The sequence below is a fragment of the Elephas maximus genome, chromosome 17, assembly GCF_024166365.1.
Source record: "Elephas maximus indicus isolate mEleMax1 chromosome 17, mEleMax1 primary haplotype, whole genome shotgun sequence".
NCBI classification, from domain to species: Eukaryota; Metazoa; Chordata; class Mammalia; order Proboscidea; family Elephantidae; genus Elephas; species Elephas maximus.
The window spans coordinates 48,339,368-48,358,312 of NC_064835.1; the positions used below are offsets into that span (position 1 = coordinate 48,339,368).

Genomic DNA, 18,945 nt, shown 5'->3' on the forward strand with positions numbered 1-18,945 from the left:
GCTGCCACATCTTTCTCCTACAGAGCAACTGGTGGGTTTGAACCGTGGATGTTTTGGTTGGCAGGTGAGCGCTTTCACCATTGCGCCACCAGGACTTCTTTCATTCAAACACGGCTGCCTGAAAAGAAAAAAAATATAAAAGAGAACATGAATTTCTGACTGAGTTAGTATTGGGTCTTTATGCTGGACATGGCTGATCGGTTCTTCCTTAGACACTGGGTGGATTTCTGTTCTCCAGTATCTAGCATGGTCTCTTGGTTGTTCTTGGGTTGAGAACCTTAATGTAGAAGTCTCTGCTGGTTGAGGGAGATAGTTTTGCAGCTGCAGGAGTTAAGGAGCAGAATCCTATGGGTTCATTCTAAAAATCCTGGGTCTGCTTTAACCTACATGAGCCAGGAGAAATAGCTGGTAGCAGTTCTAGGACCTAGAGTCAAACCAGTAAGTTCAGAGCAGGGTTCTTTGCTGCTTGCCATGGCTTCCAGTGCCATTCTTTGTAGATGACTCCATTATCTCTCTTGACAGCCTTGGCCTTTCCTCATTCCGCTTTGCCAGCCTGCTGAATGTTTCCACTTTGGATAACTCAGCATGTCTCTACTGCCGCACCTCAAAACTAATGCCCTTCTGATTTGCTTCTTTGTATTAAAAATAGCACCATGCACTCAGGTAGCCTTGTTAGAATTCTTGGATTCATCTTCGTAGTTGGCCATATTGTCCAGTCTTTTTTAATTGTTACGTTTATTGCTGTGTTGTTTGTAGTGACAAAATAGGAAACCACTTGAATGCTCATAAATAGGAGACTGGTTGAGGAAAATATGGAATATATCTTATATTAGGATATTATGCAACTGAAAAGAAGTTCTTTGACCTGGTAGAATGTCTGTAATATATTGTTAAATGAAAAAGCAAGTTTATATGGTAATTTGTGTACTATAACCCTATCTTAGTTTGTTTAAAGAAATGAAAAATTTTGTATGTGTATATACCTGAGCATTTGCTTGCAGTGGAAGGATAGAGTTGGCTACTTGAGAGGGCTGGAAGTGAAAGGAGTGGTAAAGAGGCAGATTAAAACCATTGGCATATCTTGATATTATTTTGCTTGTTACAGCAAGCATGTATTTCATGATTTAAAACAACAGAGAAATTTTAGAAAATAATGGATATATTTCTAGTTTCTGGTAGTGACAAAGTTTTGTTGTTTTTTTGTTTTTAATGTTTGAGTAGTCATCTAAGAATATCTGAGTTCCACTGCCAAGACCTGTGAGAAGTGGAACGACATAGGTGGTAAATGTCAATATTTCTATCACTTAGTAATTTTCTCGGACATATCTTTTGGTGGTCCCGTTAATCAACAGCACCTTAAGCTTAAAAAACCAGGTAGTAATTAGGAAAGGAAAAAGCAGACGTTACTCAAATTGGATCATATATCTTAGTGTGCAGCTGTGTGAGTCCTGGAGATTAAAGAAACAAAAAACTAACTTTCATTTTTACTTGGAGCCTTTGAAGATCGTTTGTTTCTAACTGGATGTATGGAGATGACGCCATAATTTAATTTAGAAAGGCAATTAAAATAGCCTTCTCAGTGTTGTATGTGTAAAAGGAACGATGTTTATTGCGTGCTCTGAGAGAAGGCCTTGTTACTACTGAAATTACAGTCTAGTTGTTTGGAATGAAAATTTGAAACTGTGTTTTTCTAGTAATGATGGCTTCTCTTAGTATGGCTAATAAAATATATTACGTTGTAAAGCTTCAGTGACTTTAACTTAAAATCCGGAAAGACATGACTTTTGAAGTATTGCAGACTACTGTATGCTATTTTTTATTTTTTAACAGTATTTTCTCTGAAATGTTGCATGTTTTTCATTTCCAAGATTCAGTCTGCTCCACTAAAAATCTCTAGTGCATCAGAGGCAGTGAAAGACCCTAAGCAGCCTGCCTCATACCTCCAAAAACAAGAGGGAGACACTCCAGCTTCAACAACAGGTACCTAGTTTAGAGCCATTCTTTTAGAATTAGGTAAAGGAATTGTTTTTAATTTATTTGTACCCATACTCAAGAAGAGGGCCCCTCCCATGGGGGGCTCTTTTGGTCTCTCCCTGGGAAAGGAGAACTCCCATCTGGCATTTTGGCTTTCGTTTTAGGGGTTGAATGAGATGTGAAATTGGGGTTTATTTTGAACACTTACTGATTGAGGCTATTGGCAAGAATTGTCTTGCCTGCAACACTGTTTATTTTTCCTTTCTGCTTTCTTTCCTCTTGATATCTATCCTTTTCCCCCTTTGGATTTTAAGATTTCTTATCTTTTTTGCACCTCTTTTTTCTACCTCTTCAATTTATTCTCCTCTCTGCTTTCTTAGTGATAAAGGTATCTTGCTGTAGTCCCTCCAGATATTTTTTGCCTTTGTGATTTCACAGTAATCTCATTCTAATTAAAAGCACTTAGCTAACTCTGACCTGTTGAGTGCACATTTGATCTTCTTACATTTCTGCTTGGTTACTTCTGTTTGTGATTAAATTACCAAATTACCTTTTTTCCTCCAGAAAATATTCACTGAGCATTTACTATGTGTTAGGTATTTTTCTAGCCACTAGGAATAAAGCAATGAACAAAACAGAAAAAAAACTGTCTGCTACTATTCGTTGGTCGAATGAGGGGAGAGGTCATGTATAAACAAGTAAGATGTGTAGGACGTTGCTTAGTAGTGAGTGTGAGAGGGAATACTGCAGTGTTCCATGGAGAGGGTAAGGAAAACCTCACCTGGAAGGTGGCATTTGAGCAAAAACTAGGAAGAGGTGAGGCATTGAGCCATGTGGGAGTCAGCTGGTGTGGGAAGCATCCCAGGAGCAGGGATTAGCTAGTGCAAGGCTCAGGGTATTCAAGCAAGGAGCAGATAGGCACGAGGCAAGTAAGGGAAGAGACAGAGAGGGAGCCAAAAGCCTGCCGTGGCTGTGCTTGGAAGTGGTTGTAAGAGCTTGGTTTGTGTTCACAGTGAGATGGGAAGGCATTGGAGGTTCTGAGTCAGGTGATTGAACTCTGACTTCTGTTTTAATAAGATCACTCTGGCTGCTGTAAATAGATGATAGGGGACCGGGAGCAAAAGCAGGGTGTTAACAGGCCTTGTGATAATCCTACCTTTCACTTGTTCAGTGGCCCTTCAGTCTATTTTAAGTATTTTTATCCATTTCATTGCTTTTTTTTTTTCCTTCTCCACCTCTAGAATTTTAGCTCCTTTTTCTCCTCCATTACCTGTTCCTCATGCCTCTTCTTTCATTTCCACCAGTCTTCAAAGCAGCTGAAAACGTTGGCTTTGGTTAGCTACTTTGTTTTGTCTACCTTCTTGGCTACAGGGTCTCTTTTCCTTCGTTATTGTTCTTCCATGTTGTCTAAGTCTTACGTCCACTTCTCACATGCTAAGCTTAGCACTGCTCAGTGCTGTTACTAGAAGCCTTGCCAGAGGATACCCAGTGATGGTTGAGGCGAAGAGGATGCTGACGTCTTCCTCTTGTGCTTTCACTTGGTGTGAGTTTGCAGGTGCAGTGGGCCGTGCCCAGTCTACTCGTGTGTGGGAATAGTGGCTGTGCGTGTATTTGTGTGCGTGAAGTGGGTGGTGGCAGTAGTAGATTCCTGCGTGTGTCTGTGTTAACCCAGGAAACTATAAATACATGAGTAACGTATATTTATAGCACCTACAGAGGCAGCTCAGATTATTTCTGCAGCAGACGATACGCTTTCAGTCCCAGCCCCGGCGGTTCAGCATGAGGAGCCTTTAAAGCCTGATCTCCTTGCAGCTGGTGAAGGAAAACCCACACCTGCACCTTCAGGTAGTTTGTTTATATTTGCTGTTTTATAAGTGATGTGTTCATCAGAATTATTTTATGCCTAGACAACACCTAGACCTAATTCAGGTATAAATTTATACTGGTTTTAAGTCTTCAGACTGCTTTGGAAGTTTTTCTGAAATAAATCTTTCAAAACCAGGAGGATAAGAGCCAGTCTGTTACCTTCCTTTTGGAATCATTAAGAGTGACCATGTGGTTTTAGGATCCTCAGCAGATCTAACGGGCAGGTGCAAGCGATGATGTTTTTATATCCCTGTGAGCTATTGAAATTCTGTGCTGAAATTTTATTTCCTCTTATTTGCTTTTGCTGCAAGAGGAAGCATCCTTCTCTGCTGTAAGGGAGCGGCCACCTGAAGAAGTTGCGGCTCGCCTGGCACAGCAGGAGAAGCAGGAACAAGTTAAGATCGAGTGTATGTAAACCAGTCAGATCAGTTCTGTCAGCGGTTTTTTCTTAGAGCATCAGCTTACCCATTAGCTAGCTGTTGTCTCTCTCTGTTTCTGTAGTGGCGTTGCTCTGATAACCTCCTTTATTTTATTGTTTGTGTTCTTCCCATATGAACTTCTGTTACTCAGGTGACAAGGGACATTCTAGTGTATACAAAAAAGCAACTGGTGAAAATTCCATATAATGCATGTACTTTTTTTGTTTTTGTTATGGTTATTGCTGAAGTCTCCCTGCCTTGAGTAGCTCCTATTTCCCTTTCATTTGTGGTTCTCACTTACCCTGAGGAACCAAATTTGTCAGAATTGTGTAAAAGAGAAGGAGATAGAATGAGCGTATGTGCTGGGGTGCTAGTTGGACTGCTTAGCTTTTTGCTTTCTTCTGAGTCCCTGGCCATGTTACAGATAGTTGAGAATGTTGAAGAAATGACTTCTAAATAAGTGAAATATTTTTATACTTTTTTTCACCTCTTAATTTTTTCTGAAATTTCTACTGCTTCAAATTGAGATCACTTTTTTCTTTTATTCATATTTTTCTTCACTTTTCACTGTTCTCCCTTTGTCATATGGACACTTTGGGGTAAGTTATAAATTGAATATAAAAGGGGTCTTTTCCCAGTTCCTCTTATCTTTCGTTTCTTGGGCAAGTGTACATTTTCTGGATTTTGCCTATTGCCTGTTAATTTTCTCCCAAACTTAAAATACGTGTGTGTGTGTGTCTGTGATTTTTATTAAGAATTAAAGCACAGCACATTATATCCATGTAATTTTTATCTAGGGCCAGTGCATAGTGAGTAGAGCTCTGAAGAAGGCTTGAAGCAGCAGCTGGCCTTCCTGGTGGCCTGTTTTCCCGGGTGTGTGGTGTGTGGGCCTCTGTAGGTGTGATTCACTGTTACCTGCACTTGGATTTCCCACCATTCACTCCTCAAGCATGTCCTGGGAGCCAGATACCATATTTTCTTCCTGACCTGTCAGTTTTCTCTCTTTATGTCTCCTGCCTCTCCAGTTTAGCTTTAATCCCACATCTGTTTTTTTAGTATTTTCTCATTAGCTTTCCCCTTTTTGTCTGTGTTACAGACGTTCCATTTGTTCATCTCTGTGCAAAGCCCCTGTCAGAACCTGTGTATGCTGCTTTTGGCCGAGATCTCCTTTGGCTTTAGTGTCATCTGTCAAATGTATTTTCCCCTTTATTTATTTATTGTCTCCAATATCAACTGTTATTTTATTATTCTCTGGCTGCTTTTCTTCAACTGACTGTTCTTCTGTTTTAGCATATTACCTAAAATCATCCATTACTTTACTCCCTTTTCATTTGAGGCTTTGTTTTGATATTCCTTAATTAGCATATAGAAATGTGATCTTTATTGTCTAAAAATATGTATTACACAACATTTGCCAATTGAACATTTTTTACGTGTACAGTTACATTAGAAATGTGATTGTAGTATATGGTAGCTCCTTGAACATTGGAGACTTCTGTCGTTTTAGTCTTTAGACCATCTGTTCCCAAGCTACCTTTTCTTTTTTGTTTTCATGTTTGTCTTTTTCTTTCTCTTTTCTGTCTGTTACCTTATATTGTAGGAGCCTGGGTGGTGTAGTGGTTATGTGCTCAGCTGGTAATTGAAAGGGTGTTGGTTTGAACCCACCTAGTGGCTCCGCGGGAAAAAGACCTAGTGATCTGCTTCTGTAAAGATTACAGCCTAGAAAACCCAGTGGGGCAGTCCTACTCTGCCACATGGGGTCGCTATGAGTCAGAAATCAACTTGATGGCACATAACAACAATAACATCATATTACTTATTGGTGATACGGACGTTTTGCTGTGAGTATCCCATCTGGCTGAGGGGATGGAAATGGACACCTCTTTCCCAGTAGGCCTCTGTGATCATTATTTAAAATGAAAAAAACCCATTGATTATGCTGAATTTATAGCCTCTGGTGTCACGGTGGTTAAGCGCTCAGCTGCTAACCAAAAGGTTGGTAGTTCAAACCCACCGCCTGCTCCTCAGGGGAAGAATGTGGCAGTCTGCTTCTGTAAAGGTTTACAGCCTTGGAAACCCTGTGGGGCAGTTCTACTCTGTCTTATAGGGTTGCTATGAGTCAGTCGACTTGACGGCAGTGGGTTAATTTTTTTGTCTGTCTGTTTATTTTTACCATTTTTTGAGAAATGCAGTGGAAGAGTTAGTAGGGAAAGAGGAAAGATTTAAAAGAAGAACAATGTATGCGGGCAGGGACCTGGTTTTTAACAGTTTGTTTTTTTCCCAGCTATAGCCAAGAGCTTAGAAGATGCTCTGAGCCAAACTGCTCGCACCACTCGACAGGCAATCGCAGCTCAGAATGCTGCCATCCAGGCTGTCAGCGCACACTCCAGTATACTGCGGGCAGCCATGGACAACTCTGAGGTGAGCCCAACAATGACTATGCATACTTTAGGTAACAGATTGAGCTCATCCTCCTGGTAGGGCTCTCCTTCACCGAGTGAAGACATTTCAGAGTATTGACTTTAAAACGAAATCTGGTGAAAAGCCTTTAAATGTTCTTTATAATAAAATTTTATGTACAGCCTTTATTTTATCTCGTAATAGTTAATGTGGCACAAAGAATTAGTTTAAATTTGCTTTCATATCTTAATAGTGCTTTGAATATAATTGTCATTTGCTTCTCTCTTTTTTTTTAGTTTTAAAACTGTCAACCACTTTTTAATGACCTTTTATTCTGAAATAATTCTGGGTTGACATGCAGTTGTAAGAAGTAATATAGAGAGTTCACATGTACCCCAAAACACCAGCTATCTTAAATGTTTATGCTGGTTATGTAATTTACATTGAACACTTCAAAGAATGAAGTTAATTGCACTGATTTCAAAATGTAATTCTGGACTCAGTAAATTTCTTTTATAATTACGTTGAGTTACTTATATATTGAATAACTCAATATAATTATAAAGGAAATCTTGACCCCAAGTCATTTAAAAGATGAAAGTAAAATAACTATGTAAAATATAAATCTCAGGGATCAGGATCATGCCTGATGGGTAAAGTTACCTTGCCACCATAACTGTGGTTTAAAAAAAAAAAATTTAAATACATTTTATGTTGTTTCAGTCATATGTACATATGTCACAGAAGAGTTAAGTTAGACCTCTGATGGTAACAGCCTAAAACTGCTTACTTTGAAAATAGAAAAGAAAATTTAGTTTTATTCTAGTTCAAGAAGAAAATGGAAGTTTCAGAGTTGAGTTAGGGAAGCAAAAGCACATGGGACATGTAATATGCGCATTGCACAGATGCTGGAGGCTGGAGGTTCATGGTGTCGAGGAGTCAGGTTCAGGCTCTAGTGGACCTATGTCCTTTGGAAGGACACTGATTAGAAGCTTGCGTGTCCGAGGTATTACTTTGGTGTAAGGCTGCTCTAGAGGGCATTTTCTCATCCCAACAGACACATACTGTGTAATGCATTTGGAACAGACGTATTATAAAACCTGTCGCAATCAAGATTTTTCAACTGAAGGACACCTTATATTAGCTGTCAACTAAAATTAAGGAGTATTGGCCAATGTTAATGAAAGATCAGTAGAAATTTGAAATTCTAAAAATAGGTTTCAACTTCCATTTCTTCTAGTAAAAGAAGTCGCATGTGCACATGAGATCTGTAATGTGTACTGAGTTACTTTCTCAAAGCAGTGTTTGGGAACAGCTGAGCTTGCTTTCATTGCACTGGAATCTGCTGTCTGTTTTACCGGGCAGTCTTCTCCCCCGGCCTCCACAGCAAGAAGACCTTCAACAAAGGGAGGCACATTTTGACCCCTAGACATGTCATTGATGCTTACGTGCTTTAGGAGTCTGTTTGGGCCAGTTATGAAGAGTCGTCTTAATAAAGACCAGGTTCTTCTAATAGCATACCGTAGAGCTTTGGAAGATTTGTTACATGTGATAAGAGCCTTGGAAGATTTGTTACATGTGATAAGAGCGTACTATTCACGTGGTCCACTCCAGCAGCCTTCCTTGCTGTGTCTTACTTAGCAAAGTGGCTAACATGGGAATTCACTGAAACATAAGCTTCATGAGTCACATCATAAAATAATTTCCTTCATCTCAAGAAATAGTTTAAACAGAGAAGGAAATATTCTTCGATGGTTACGAAAGGGGGGAGGGAGGGAGGGAGGGAGATGGGTATTCACTCATTAGATAGTAGATAAGAACTACTTTAGGTGACGAGAAAGACAGTACAGGGAGGTCAGCACAAATGGGCTAAACAAAAAGCAAAGAAGTTTCCTGAATAAACTGAATGCTTCAAAGGCCAGTGTAGCAGGGGTAGGGGCTTGGGGGCCATGGTTTCAGGGGACATGTAACTCAATTGGCATAATAAAATCTGTGAAGAAAACATTCTGCATCCCACCTTGGAGAGAGGCATCTGGGGTCTTAAACGCTAGCAAGCAGCCGTCTAAGATGCATCAATTGGTCTCAACCCACCTAGATCAAAGGAGAATGAAAAACACCAAGGACAAAAGGTAATTACGAGCCCAAGAGACAGAAAGGGCCACATAAACTAGAGACCATATCAGCCTGAGACCAGAAGTGCCTGGCTATAACCAATGACTGCCCTGACAGGGAATGCAACAGAGAACCCCTGAGGGAGCAGGAGAGCAGTGGGATGCAGACCCCAAATTCTCATAAAAAGACCAGACTTGATGGTCTGACTGAGACTAGAAGGACCCCAGTGGTCATGGCCCCCAGACCTTCTGTTGGCCCAGGACAGGAACCATTCCCGAAGCCAACTCTTCAGACATGGATTGGACTGGACAATGGGTTGGAGAGGGATGCTGGTGAGGAGTGAGCTTCTTGAATCAGGTGGACATTCGAGACTATGTTGGCATCTCCTGCCCGGAGGGGAGATGAGAGGGTAGGGGGGGTTAGAAGCTGGTGAAATGGACACGAAAAGAGAGAGTGGAGGGAGGGAGCAGTTTGTCTCATTAGGGGGAGAGCAGTTTGGAGTATGTAGCAAGGTGTATATTAAGTTTTTGTGTGAGAGACTGACTTGATTTGTAAACTTTCACTTAAAGTACAATAAAAATAAAAAATAATTTGCTTCGTCACTTTGCGACAATTCACGTAGAACATAAAAATCAAAAAAAAGTGAGACACACAGCTGCAGTGACCCCTAGAAGTGCCAGATATTTCCTCTAAAACCAGAGGTTTTTAACCTGGAGTTAGGTCGGTGGATAGAATTCAGGGATATGTTGAGGTTGCATGAAAACATCTTTATTTTCCCTATCCTCAAATTGAAATTTAAAAGCATTTCTTTCAATTAGGAATATTGTCGACAAACCACAATAGTCTTAGCAGTACTTGTGTCTTTATCATTGATAGAAAATACTGATATTTTCATATCACATCATAGTATGTACTTGCAGATCTCGTGAAATATCATTTATGTTCATTGCTACTTCTCCACTAGGGTGTTAGACCTTCTGCTAGGTCTTGGTTATTTAATGTGTTCCTAAGCGTATATATTATTATTTCACGTAATTAAAAATGTTTATAACTATATTTCAACAAAATTGGGGTCCTTTTTATTCTTCTGTAATGTCATTTTAAGCATTTAAAAGTAGCATTTTTAGAGGCTTCCTCAGGCTGTCACAGTGATCCTGTGGCAGTAAAGATGTTACCCCGTTTAACAGGCTCGGTTCTTTAAACTTTCTGTGGATGATAGGTGTATCTTGAACATGGAGATCACGCCGGGTGTCAGTGGAACGTACTGTAGAATCGGTATGGGAGGAGAGTTTAGAATTACTGGAACCAGAGGACGTTGCTTTTGCCAGACTCTTCTTCCCAGAGCAGCAGGCCCAGGGGCTGCGGAGGCAGAAATACTCACGAGGCCTGGAGGCCCCCTACTGAGATGGCAGTCTTCTCTTGGGTGTACAGCAGACTTCTGCAGTTTGGATGTTTCGAGATACACTCTTCAAAATAGTTCAGTCATTTTTCCTAGGCAGAAGTCTGTTATTCTTTGGTAATTTAGTATGTTCCTGTTCATCTCCAGGATCCCAGCCCAGTATACTTTCAGAACAGGACGTGAGATGGTGTTGCATCATCCGTGCACGTAATGTGCTCACTTGGAACTATAGGCATCTGGCGAAAGGAAAGGAAAAAAATCAGTAGTTCATACAGTTCCCTGGTAACGTTTTGCTCATTGTGTGTGTGATGCAGGAGCCGGGGGATGGGAGCTGTGACTCATATACACTCTCAGCCATCCTTCATCTCTAATAGCGGAGCAGCTTGCTGCACCGTGTGGGATTACAGTGTCCGGTTTTTTGTATGATGTATCCCTAAATGTGAGCCAGTTAAAGAAATGGTCATTGGTTACAGTGCTGGAGGAGAAAGACAGGTGGGACCTGCCTCAGGGACCTCAAGGGACGTGCTTGTTTTTTGAGCTGTAATTCACGTACCGTAGAATTCACCGTTAGGGAGATCGTTGACAGTAGTTTTCATCTTACCAATTAGGAGGGGCCATTTTTTAGATAACGTTCTAGAGGAAGGACCTTCAGATGTGTGAACGTTTTTTCTTATTCTCGGTAGACATGCCTGCAGTTAAGAAAATTTGAAGTATTGCTACTTAATTAAGAATGATTTAATCAGTAACCACAAATCATGAAAAGTTATCGTTGACATTTTCTGCTGCATGTTTTCTTTTGAGAATGTAATAAGTGTCATCTCTTCTCCAAAAATGCTCCCGTGCATTGGAACAGCCACTTTTCCATGGTTTGGAGGACTGTGGCTGACGGGACTATCTGAGCTCAGCCGTGGCCTGGATTAGGAGCCCCCGCTCCAGACAAGTAGTGCCTGTGAAGTCCCGCCTTCGGGTTTAATGCCATACATTTCTGCATTGAGTCATGTTGGCTGATGGTGTTAACTGTAGCAATTATTTGTCCTTACATAATTATCATTTTTCAGATCGCAGGTGAGAAGAAGTCAGCTCAGTGGCGCACAGTGGAGGGAGCTTTGAAGGAACGCAGAAAAGCAGTAGGTGAAGCTGCTGACGCCCTTCTCAAAGCCAAGTAATTACTTCTGGACTGTCACAAGTAATCGGGGCCTCCTGCGGCCTTTGTTCCGGCTGGCTTTTCTCCTTACATGTCTGTATAGGAGGAGGCAGGGGGCTCACCTCCTGTTTCCACCTGGGCTTTGTCTGTACTGGGGTCAGGATCATGGACACTTAAAAAGAGAGAGGAAGTAAAATTTAATTAGACTAAAAGTTGCCAGAACTTAACTAAAGGCTCGTATATAAAAAGCAGTTTTTCTTGGGATTATTGTTCAGGTAATATATTTGTACAGATTTACTGAGATTCTGCTATAATTACAAGATTTTTCTAGGAGGTTTGAGCAGCTCTGTCGGAATTTACAGAGTATGTCACAATGTGTTTGCCATAACTACCAAAGTAGTGGGCACGTATGGGTCTAATTTTAGGCTTCCTTGACCTTGAGTCCTAGGAGTTGGCTAGAACAAGGATCCAGCAAGCAAACCAAGTACAGCATCAACCTCTGATGACAGAATTTAACTAATGGTTCTCATCAACAGTCTGGAATTGTCATTCAGAATGTTGGTGTCTTCCTTAACAAAATATTTATTACTGTTAGAGAAAAAAGAAGACTTTTAATAGAGCCAGCTTAACTTTGAGGAGATTGAAGACATTGTGCTCAAATCACTAGCCCTCGAGTCAGGACTCTGAATTCTGTGTCTTGCAGTGTAGACCTTGGCCCATTTAACCTGTGAAGTGTTGTGAATCAGGAAGGCACCAGTTCCTTGCTGAGTGAGATCTGTGGCCTCCTCCCTTCATTTGCCTTAATTAAGCTCTCTGGATTGGAAAGCTAATGACAAGCTGGATATTGCTGGCAAGACCTGCCGTTTTATTGAATGTTCACGATGTAGCAGGCGCTGTACCGGGTTCTTCACATGAATTACCTCTAATCCTGACAGGAGGGTGTGTAACAAATGAGAGCCTGATCTGGGAGTTGGATCCAAGTCTTTCTGGTTCTGGAGCCTGTGTCTTTCTCTAAGTATCCCATTACCTCTGGGTCACTTCTGTCGCAGGTCATTTTCAATTATTGGTGGGAAAAGCTGGTCTTTATCTGTAGACTACAAAAAACGTTGAGTAATTTTTTCCAGTTATATTCCTCTCGTAGGCTTTTAAAAATTGAATGTTGTATAGCTGTCAAAACTCTTTTTAATGAAGTTGGCAAGGAATTATACTAAATCCTGGTTTTGTTTATTGGTTTCCAGAGAAGAGTTAGAGAAGATGAAAAGTATAATTGAAAATGCAAAGAAAAAGGAGATGGTCGGGGCCAAACCTCACATAACTGCTGCAGAGGGGAAGCTTCACAGCATGATCGTTGATCTGGATAACGTGGTCCAAAAGGTGTGTCCGCTAGGTCTTTTACAATTACTATGTATTTTTAAAAATAATCCTTTAGGGTTTAAGAATTCAAGAAAGTAGAATTCCTATCATCTCTCTGCCTTGTTACTATCTTTAAAAGGTTGCCTTGGGCACCAAGTAGACTGTTTAGCATTATTGATAGTTTTTGTAATAATAGGTAGCATTTTTTTGGCCATGGTTGTTACCACTTAAGAAAATTCCCATTTTGTGTCACTTCTGTCTCTTAGGGTGTGTATTGTATTTGTTTGTTCAGTTTAACCATGTACCCTTTGTATTTGTTTAGGTCAAAGCCGCTCAGTCTGAGGCTAAGGTTGTGTCTCAGTACCATGAACTGGTGACCCGAGCCCGGGATGACTTTAAGCGAGAACTGGACAGTATTACTCCAGAAGTCCTGCCTGGGTGGAAAGGGATGAGTAAGTACGACTGAAGTGTTGGTACTTTAATTTTTTTTAACAACTGGTCAGTAACTGATCAGCTAAGCAAACCTGCTTCAACTCCATTCATCTAGTGCAAACCCCTCTGCGTGCGTACCTGTCATTTGGTTCAGTACAGTATGGTCATCATTTTCAGCCTCAGCCAGCATGAAAAGTGACACACAGTGGTGCCACTCTCATGCCTACAGCCATGTGAACAGGAAGGAGTCCTAGTGTTCAATGCCACAGCCCAGGAGTCCATTCTGGTCTCTGCTACCCAGAAAAACACCCTGGAATCCAAGTGCATGAGGGTGACATTGTAACCTTGACTCTAACATATCTGTGTACAATTATTCAAAACCTTCAGTACTTTTAAAGTATTGGTATTGAATTACTTAAAGCACACCTTGGGGGCATTGATCATTGAGTGGTAGAATTCTCGCCTTCCTTGCAGGATCAAAAAAAACTCACTGCTGTCCAAGTCAATTCCAACTCACAGTGAGTGATCCTGTAGGACAGAGAAGAACTGTCCCATAAGGTTTCCAAAGCTGTGAACTGTTACGGAAGCAGACTGCTACATCTTTCCCCCGTGAGTGGCTGGTGGGTTCAAACCACTTACCTTTTGGTTAGCAGTCAAGTGCTTTAACCACTACACCACCAGGGCTCCTCCTTGTGGGATACCAAAGTTCATTTCTCAGCCAGAGCACCTCATCCACAGCCACCACCCATGTCAGTGGAAGCTTGCATGTTGCTATGCTGCTGAACAGCTTTTAGCAAAGCTTCCAGACTAAGGTAGACTAGGAAGAAAGGCCTGGCAATCTACTTCTGAAAACGAGCCAGTAAAACCCAATGGATCACAACAGTCCGATCCGTAGCCAACCATGGGGGTGGCACAGGATCGTGCGGCGTTTTGTTTCGCTGTGCATGGGGTTGCCATGATTCAGGGGCCAGCTCAAGGACAACTAACAACAATGACACACGTTATGATTGCCCCAGGGACACTAGTAGAGTCACTGTGTGGCTGTAGATTAGCAGATAGCTCATACTGCAGGGAACTTGCTGGTTAAGGCTAAGCAATTACGTACTGTAACTGCAGCAGATAGTCACATTTCCTGAAATGTTCTGACAGCACTCAGAGTCGCAGAGAGTACCGGTCTCAGCAGAGTTAAAATACTATTTAAGTGCCAGCAAACTTAACGTAGGGTAGAATCTGAGGAACTGACTATCATAGGTCTCTCTGGGCTGAAGGGTCAGGATTGCCTCACAGAAGCATGGAACTGCGGTAATAAAGACCAGTGCGGAAATTTTTTCTGCATAATGGTCAGCCAGAGAGTTAATGGCAGGGAGTGGAGTCCAGGCCGTCACAACGTAACTCCGAGACATTTAGTTAGTTTTTTGTATGCCATTGACTCGTTTAAGAGGGAGATACTAGTTAGACTATTTTCAAAGAAAAAAGAGAGTTTATGTGAGAGAAAAGTTCACAAACACACACATAGAGAGCCTGGGAACCTTGAATCTTGCCTTGGACATTGTTATTTAAACTGGTTAGCTGGCCCCTAGCAGAGCAGGCTTAGTTAAGCTGTGTCTGCACCATTTCCCCCATAGGCGTTTCTCAGGGGCTGTGGGTCATTGAGGTTACAGCTGAACCTTCCCCACCACCTTCTCCCACAGATCACTCTACCGCCTCTTGAAATTCCTATTCACTGGTTTGTGTGTGTGTTGCCTGCCGAGTAGGTATAAGCTCCTTGAATAAACATGACATTTGGTAGAACGCAGGGAGTCTTGGTTGGCTGAAATAAAAGGAAATGAGGTTGAAAGGGCAGGATGGGCTTTGCCTGTGGATAGTTAGTTGTGAGTGCCACCCCTAGGAATGTGCATTTTATTATCTTAAATGCCTGTCTTTGGTCTCCCTACCTGGCTATCCCCTACTGATTTTTGCAGGCCAGCTTCTTAAATTTTTCACCCCTTTTTTTAGTGGGGGGTTAATTTTGAAAATGCCCTTTATAAAACATGAAACAGTTAAAACGATAGTTCTCAACTCAGGGCAGTTTTGCCTCGCAGGGACATTTAGCAATGTATGGAGGCATACCTGCTTAATACAACTGGGAAGTGCTACTGGCATTTAGCTGCTGAATCCTACATGCACAGACAGCTGCACAACAAAGAATTCACCGGCCCAAAGTGTCGGTAGTTCCAGGGCTGAGAAACCTTGCAGTCAAGAAGTGTATCATGTAGGAAGTATAAAAAGGTCCTCTGCAATTCAATCTCTGAATTTTTGGGGGGAAACAACCTCCATTTAGATTTTTATTAATTTTTTAAATAGATAACACATGACACAAAATTTGATATATAAGTATCTGGTGAAAAGTTTCTCCTGCACCCCTGTCCACAACCACACAGTTTGCCTCTCCAGAACCAGCCAGTGTTACTGATTTCTCTGGAGATGTGAATTAGTCCATGATTACCTGGCCCTCAGTAGATATCCTCACCTCTGAAATCTGCAGGCATTTACGACATACAGCAAATCCTTTATACTGTCTTGCGTTAGTTATTTCGCTGTTAGTAGCCCTAGTTCTTTAAATTGTGAATCTACTGGTGATGTCATGATGTCTGGCACTTCCTCTGTGTTCTTCTGTAGCTGAGCGCAGTGCCAAACATGGTCACAGTAGCTGACATCTTGAGCGGTGTCTTGTGCCTGGCTCTGTGCTCTGAGCACTTCACATGTATCTACTTATTTAAAGGTCTCAATAGCCCTGGGCTAAGTTTTGTTATTATCCCCGTTTTATAGATGAGGAAACTGAGGCACAGAGAAGTATTTGCCCAAGGTTGTACCGTTTTTAGGGGATAGAGCCAGGGTTTTATTCTTGTGCACTGGCCTCATTGTTCTCAGGCTGCTTGATTTGTGTCAGCAGCGTTAGATACCCTTTCAGGCTTTGAGAAGAAGAGTGAGGTGATTGTAATAAGGAGGAAAATTCATTTTTGTGAGATTGAGGGTGACTCATAATACGTAAAGGCAAAGAAGCCACTTGAAGGGTGCTGGAGCAATCCCAGGCCCTCGTTTCTGCTTCTGCCAGTCGGATTTTTGGCTTACCAAGAATGAGATGGGGTTGTTCCTAGATCTGTTTAAACCACTTCTGTTTGCTGTTGCAATTATGTGACTTTGAAATATTGTATGAACCAGTATAAATGGGAGGATAAAAGTTGTAGTGTCTATGAAAAAACTAAATTGATTTGGGGATATAGAGTGGAGTTCCTTAAAACCAAAACTACTTTTTAACATCATTTACTTTGGAGCCGTGGTGGGACAGTGGTTAAGAGCTTGGCTGCTTATCAGGTTGGCAGCTCAAATCCACCAGCTGCTCCCTGGAAACCCTATAAGGCAGTTGTACTCTGTCCTGTAGGGTCGCTATGAGTCGGAATCTACTCGAAGGCAGTGGGTTTTACTGCCTTATTTTCTAAAAATATTAGAATTTGCCTTGATCTGTATTGTTCTAGAATCTTTTTAAATTTTAGGAAATGAATTCTATTATTTTTATTTTCAGTATTAAAATATGTTTTTTCAGATAACTGGTGTCTGGTTCTTCACTTCTTATTTTCTTTTATGTTCCTTTGTAATGATCAATAACTGAAATATGTATATATTCAAACTTTTCTGCTTTCTCTTTGCAGGTATTTCTGACCTAGGTGAGTAGTTACGTGTATTGTACTCTTAAAGGCTTTTGAGTCTTAAAAGACTAAAGTCTTTTTGTTTTACTGATGATTCTTATGCTAAGTTATCTAAATAATATAAAGTAGAATTGTATCACATATGCTAAATCTTAATTGGATCTTTTTGTCACCCCTGTGCTCTCAGTGACTGGAAACCTGTAGATGTGAATACATACATACATACAAACATATGTACATACACACATACATACACACAGGCAGTCTCCAGGTTGTGAACAAGTTCTGTTGCTGAGTCTTGTCTTTAAGTCGAATTTGTACGTAAGTCATAACAGTTAGATATGAGTCATATCTAACATCATTTAGTCAAATGTTTGTCTTAGTATATAGTGTACCTTTCTATATATAAAAAACGTTAAAACATTTCCAGACACACTAAAGCATCTTTACTGTAATAATACAGTAACAATAGTAATAACGTTTGGATGCCCGTCGCAAAGTAGCATCCATTTGTTATTACGTACCATTGTATGTACCTCAAATTTTTAATATAATAGCCTTTATGGGGTTGGTTCCTACCTACGGGTTGTATGTAACTCAGGCATCTGTAACCCGGGGACTGCCTGTATATATGTGTATTTTAACTTTGAAAAATTTCAGTGTTAAAGGGCAGGAAGAAAAGTATAATGAACTCCTATGGACCCTTCCCCCACTTAAGCAGTTATCAAAACGTGGCCAGCTTTGTTTCATCTACTCCCACTGCCCCCTCCCCCACCTTATGTTGAAGCAAATCTTAGCATCTCCTTTTACTTGTAAATGCTTTGACTGTCCTTTTGACAACATGATGACTGTATCCTATCACTCCTGAGACTTAATTATTCCTCAGTGTCCTCATACATCCTTTCAGTGTTCAGGTGTGCTCAGCTGTCCGTAAGGGGGGGCGTTACAGTTTATTCAAATCAGTATCCAGAATTGTTACACACATTGAATTTAATGAATTGATCTTTTATCCCTTCTTTTTTTTTTTCTTTTCTGTTTATTGAGGATTTGAGTCATTTGCCATAAAGAATTTCCCACATTCTCTATTATTATGCATTTTGCTCATAGAGCCGTAATTCTTAACTTTGGAGTGTGAAGTTTTAAAAAAAGGCATGTGTTTAAGGTTAATATCAGAACCTATGGGCTGGAGGATTTTAAAAGGCTCTAGAAGAGCTCCTGATGGACAGCTCTGAGTGCAGGTCATTGTCCTAACTAATACCTGTCTGAGAAAAGGAATAGAAACTCCTGTTAGGGAAAAGTCTGAGAGAATTTGCATTGGATTAGAGTGTTTGTGGAAGAGACTTTAGTTGGATGCCTGTGATGACTAATCATAGTAATATGTGAAAGACAGTATAGAAGTGGCTGCATGGGTCAGCTTTGTCTTTAGAGACAATTATTGTGAGGCAGACAGCCGATTTAAAAGTCGTTCACATTGGAAGTACTGCTTTGGGTTCCTGGAAAAGACCTGATGATATTTCTTTCGAGGCCTACCTAGATTGTTTTGCCTGAGATTGAAAACACCTTACTGTTGGACACAAGCTGCAAATTTCTGATTGAACTGGCAAATCAAAATCTCTTTTCATATGTGAGCCACACTTTGCCTTTCTTTATAGCTCTTAAGATTAAATGACAAGTAATTGAAGCAGTTTACCTTGTAGTGATATATCCTTTTGGTGAAATCATCAACTGTGTGACGTGTTCTGTTTAGCTGACAGGCTGTCTACCGACGACCTGAACTCCCTGATCGCTCACGCACATCGTCGCATTGACCAGCTAAACCGAGAGCTAGCAGAACAGAAAGCTGCAGAGAAGCAGCACATTGCACTAGCCTTGGAAAAACAAAAGCTGGAAGAAAAGCGGGCATTTGACTCTGCCGTGGCCAAAGCATTAGAACATCACAGAAGTGAAGTAGCGGCTGAACAGGACAGAAAGGTAGCAGAGATGAGAATAATGCCTAACATTTAACGTCCCTCTTGATTGTTTCTAGAGATAATATTGGAGTCACTGACTTTAAAATGCTGGGTATAAGTCATGCTGAGCCACTACGGAATGAGCTTTGGCCCTTGTTCTCTTAGTCAAAGCTTCTAGGGAAGGACTGGTCTAGCAGGGTTCTCATTTTGT

At 41.0% G+C, this 18,945-nt stretch overlaps 1 protein-coding gene across 3 annotated transcripts in view; it reads left to right on the plus strand.

Moving 5' to 3' along the window:
* Positions 1-18,945, plus strand: part of IMMT (inner membrane mitochondrial protein) — a 44,758-nt gene that overhangs the window by 19,230 nt on the left and 6,583 nt on the right. Inside the window, exons 4-12 of one of the 3 annotated variants that reach the window (XM_049856759.1) lie at positions 1,869-1,980; positions 3,682-3,819; positions 4,152-4,247; positions 6,544-6,680; positions 11,229-11,332; positions 12,553-12,688; positions 12,990-13,119; positions 16,789-16,803; positions 18,533-18,756. In XM_049856759.1, coding sequence (XP_049712716.1) covers positions 1,869-1,980; positions 3,682-3,819; positions 4,152-4,247; positions 6,544-6,680; positions 11,229-11,332; positions 12,553-12,688; positions 12,990-13,119; positions 16,789-16,803; positions 18,533-18,756 — 1,092 coding nt within the window. Of the gene's footprint in view, positions 1-1,868; positions 1,981-3,681; positions 3,820-4,151; positions 4,248-6,543; positions 6,681-11,228; positions 11,357-12,552; positions 12,689-12,989; positions 13,120-16,788; positions 16,804-18,532; positions 18,757-18,945 lie in introns of those variants that run through there. The other 2 variants (XM_049856760.1, XM_049856761.1) reach the window with 2 other exon arrangements.